Raw genomic sequence first — 3,079 nt, 5'->3', positions numbered from 1 at the left:
GCAGCTGTCTGTGTTGCTGCTGGTGTCAGTGCGGTGCTTGAGGAGGACGCCTGTGTGGCTTCTGCTGAGCAGCCACGCAGCACTGCTTGCTTACGGTGAGCTTGGTCCCTGCAAGAGATGGGCTTGTGGTAAGCGTGTGTGAACGCATGGTTGTGTTTGTTTCAGCACTGCTGATTCTTCCTGCTGCTAACAGGGAAATATCCGATCTCATTAGCAAGGAGGAATTGTAATCATTAATGAAGATTTCAAAATTTACCCTCAAACCAGAATTTTTTGTTTCAAATGGGAGGGTCTAAGAGAAGAAGCTGTGATTAAAACAACCTGGTTGTGCCTTGAGGCAGAGTCTCTGAGAGGCCCTGTGCCTGCTCTGGTGGCTCCGAGCTGCCTTAGAGCCCTTCTGAATGAACCTCCCTGAATGATGCTCTTCTCCTTTGTGGCGTCTCTCTCATATTTTCAGTTTTTCCTTAGCAAATTAGAATGTTGAGACATGAATTTTAACAGAAAATATAGATGTCTTGTAACAATTTCCCTTTGAGGGTTTGTTCTGTCTGCTGCAGAAATGAACGCAACAAATTGATTTTTGCTGTTAATTTGAATCAGCACAAAAAGGCAAAAATAAATGGTTGAGTAATGTTTTAGGTTCTGGTACTTCCAACCCAGATACCTATTTCAGGATGGAAGGTGCCAATGCAGATTCTTAGAGTAAGTTTTCCATGTTTGTATTCACTTTTCTGTAGAATTTGATAAATACTTCTCATGCTAAACCTGAAGATTAGGGAAAATTGGAAAATGATTTTAAGAGCGGTCCTTCTGCATTTGCTGTGTCCTGGATACGCAATGGCTGCGTGATGGCAGTAGGCAGAGAGCCCATTCCCCTGGAGGAGCGGGCTGTGCTCTTTGGTGTGAGGCTGCAGGAAGTTCTACAGGGTGTGAGGGTGCGACCTACTTTGGTAGAGCGTGATGGTGATGGTTATGGCAGTGAGGAGCAGGAGGCAGGCGCAAGACAGGTTAACCCACATGACTACATCACAGCAGAAGTTCATTGTCATCTCCTTGCTTGTTCCTGCAGGAAGAAAGGAGAGAGAGGAGAAAGAGGGAAGGCCGAGCTCCCAGCTGGGGTTATGGCCAGCTGTGGCAGTGTAATCCGGTGGTGGTGCAGCAAAGGGAGCTGTGTGGCTTTGAGCAAGGCTGGTGGTAGGTGTAGGTGAGGAGAGGGCTTCCTTGGGGCACAGAGAGAGAGGTGGGGACCAGCCATGTCTGCAGGTGACTTCCCCAGCCGTGGGCTGCTGCTGTCGGCATTGTGCTGGGGAGCTGAGGGAGGACATGTAGCCAGAAGACTTCTTGTATTCCCAGCTGAGGCTAAAATCAGTGTTAGCTGAAAATGCAATCCCTTGTTTTGGCGTGACCCATCATTTGGCATGCTTGTGACTTGTAGGTCACCGCAAGTGGGATGAAAGTTAGCTAGGATAATGGGATCATGGAATCATTTGGTTTGGAAAAGCCCTTCAAGATCTCCAAGGCCAACCATCATCCTGTCCTTCTCAGTCCCATTAATATCCCACGTCCTTTAGTGCCTCACTCAGAGAAGTCAAATATCTCTGTGGATGGTCACTGCACCTCTTTCCTGGTCAGCCCGTTACAAAATGGAGTTAGTTTCACCCCCAAACTGGCAACTCTCTGATACAGATTCAAAGCCTTCCTCTCTCCCCACATCAGTCAGCACAGGCCTTAATTCAGGCTGTTTAGAGCAAAGCAGCAGTGCAGGCAGAGCCCCTGCCTCCCCGCAGGGAGCTGGGTTACCTGGATGCGGGCTGTGCCGGGAGATGTCCTTGCTGGTGAGCTGGCTGCTGTGGGTGGTGGCAGCTGGTGTGGCTGGTGCTGCTGTTGTTGTTGTAGTGACTGGAAGGAGAAATGGATGAATGCAGCAAAATAGAGTAAAATCACTTTCTGCCACCCCTCCGAGGAATCAGCCAACACAGGAGGATCTTTGTAGGGCCCATTTTGAGAAGTTACACAGCAAAATACAGCCCAACCCTGGCAACAGGAGGCTCAAGGTTTTTAATTCCTTAGCAGCACACTCATAGATCTTCCTTATTAGGAACAATGTTTTGAGGGACCCGGGAAGCTGGTGGGCAGGGAGCCTGTATGAGGAGGAGCAGTGCCTGTGCCATGAGACGCGTTGTGCAAAGAAGCAGGGAGAGGGGGAGTGTGGGCAGTGGGATGGATAGAAAAGGCACGGGCAGGGGTGGTGTGTGTAAGCGAGGTGGGTGAAGCTGTTGCTCACCTGGTAAGAAGGCGGGTTGTCCAGAGCTGAAGTGCAGCACCTGGTAGATGTTGGTGATACAGAAATAGGTCCCTTGGTCCTGTGCTGTGAAGGACTTCACCACCAGCCGATAGGAGTTGCCTTGTTTTGACCCTTCAAATTTTGAAGATGTTCTCTCATTCCCTGGGAACGTGGTCCAGGATAACATGGAAGTATAAGCGATGAAGTGAAGGTTTCCATCCTTGTCCAGGCGGATCCAGGAGACACCACTGTTCCTGTCGTAATTCATGCACTCCAGCTCCAGCTGTTGTCCCTCCTTGGGGTGCTTCATATTCCTGTTGAGGAACCTGGCCACCACTGTGTCCCCCTTTCCCTGGGTGCCGGTGCAGCCTGTGGGCAGAAGTTGGCCATGTCCCGTCACGTCCTGCTTGGGAAGAGCTCCCAAGACCTTTGGGCAGGGCTCTTCTCTGCCGCTGCATGGCGGGCACGCAGCTGGGCTGTGAGGGTGAATGCAGAGGGAGGGCCTTGCTGTCCAGCACCCTTTGGTGCTGTGCTGGAGTCCCTGTGCTCTTGAGATGGATGGTGCCCTTCAGAGCAGCCCTTCAGCTTCCATTTCCCAGCTTCTGCCAAGTAATTCTCCTCTAACAAGTGCTCAGTGCCCCCTCTCTCCCCTTCCCCATCCCCTCCAGCAACACCTGTCTGAACAGGCTCTGTTCCTGCTGCGTATCGCGCTGCAGTGCCACCGCTCCCGCTTCCGTGCGCAGTCACTGAGCAGCCCTGAATTGCGTCCTTTGGGTTTGCCCTTGATTTCCCCTG

The 3,079-nt window shown here is 51.3% G+C and overlaps 2 protein-coding genes across 2 annotated transcripts in view; both read right to left on the bottom strand.

Moving 5' to 3' along the window:
- LOC110391301 (T-cell surface glycoprotein CD8 alpha chain-like) overlaps positions 1-3,079 on the bottom strand; it is a gene marked incomplete at its 5' end in the record, with an annotated part of 8,926 nt that continues 5,847 nt past the window's right edge. Inside the window, one exon of the mRNA XM_021383123.1 lies at positions 1-108. Coding sequence (XP_021238798.1) covers positions 26-108 — 83 coding nt within the window. The remainder of the gene's footprint in view (positions 109-3,079) is intronic.
- On the bottom strand, positions 1,155-2,912 carry LOC110391305 (T-cell surface glycoprotein CD8 alpha chain-like). The gene is made up of 2 exons (XM_021383127.1): positions 2,285-2,912; positions 1,155-1,881 (listed from the first exon to the last, which is right to left on the bottom strand). The coding sequence occupies exons 1-2, from the start codon at positions 2,592-2,594 to the stop codon at positions 1,637-1,639; spliced, it is 555 nt and encodes a 184-aa protein (XP_021238802.1). The 5' UTR covers positions 2,595-2,912; the 3' UTR covers positions 1,155-1,636.

The sequence above is a fragment of the Numida meleagris genome, unplaced genomic scaffold (genome assembly GCF_002078875.1).
Source record: "Numida meleagris isolate 19003 breed g44 Domestic line unplaced genomic scaffold, NumMel1.0 unplaced_Scaffold345, whole genome shotgun sequence".
In the NCBI taxonomy this organism is placed as follows: Eukaryota; Metazoa; Chordata; class Aves; order Galliformes; family Numididae; genus Numida; species Numida meleagris.
Note: the sequence above shows the minus strand (reverse complement) of the source record. Positions and strands in the feature narration are given on the sequence as shown.

What these genes read in the sequence shown, in the direction of transcription:
- LOC110391305 (XM_021383127.1), bottom strand. Translation starts at nt 2,594, where the DNA reads ATGAAGCACCCCAAGGAGGGACAACAGCTGGAGCTGGAGTGCATGAAT. An exon ending in ACAACCCGCCTTCTTACCAG is followed by an intron (nt 1,882 to 2,284) that starts GTGAGCAACAGC and finishes CAACAACAACAG; the next exon opens with CAGCACCAGCCACACCAGCT.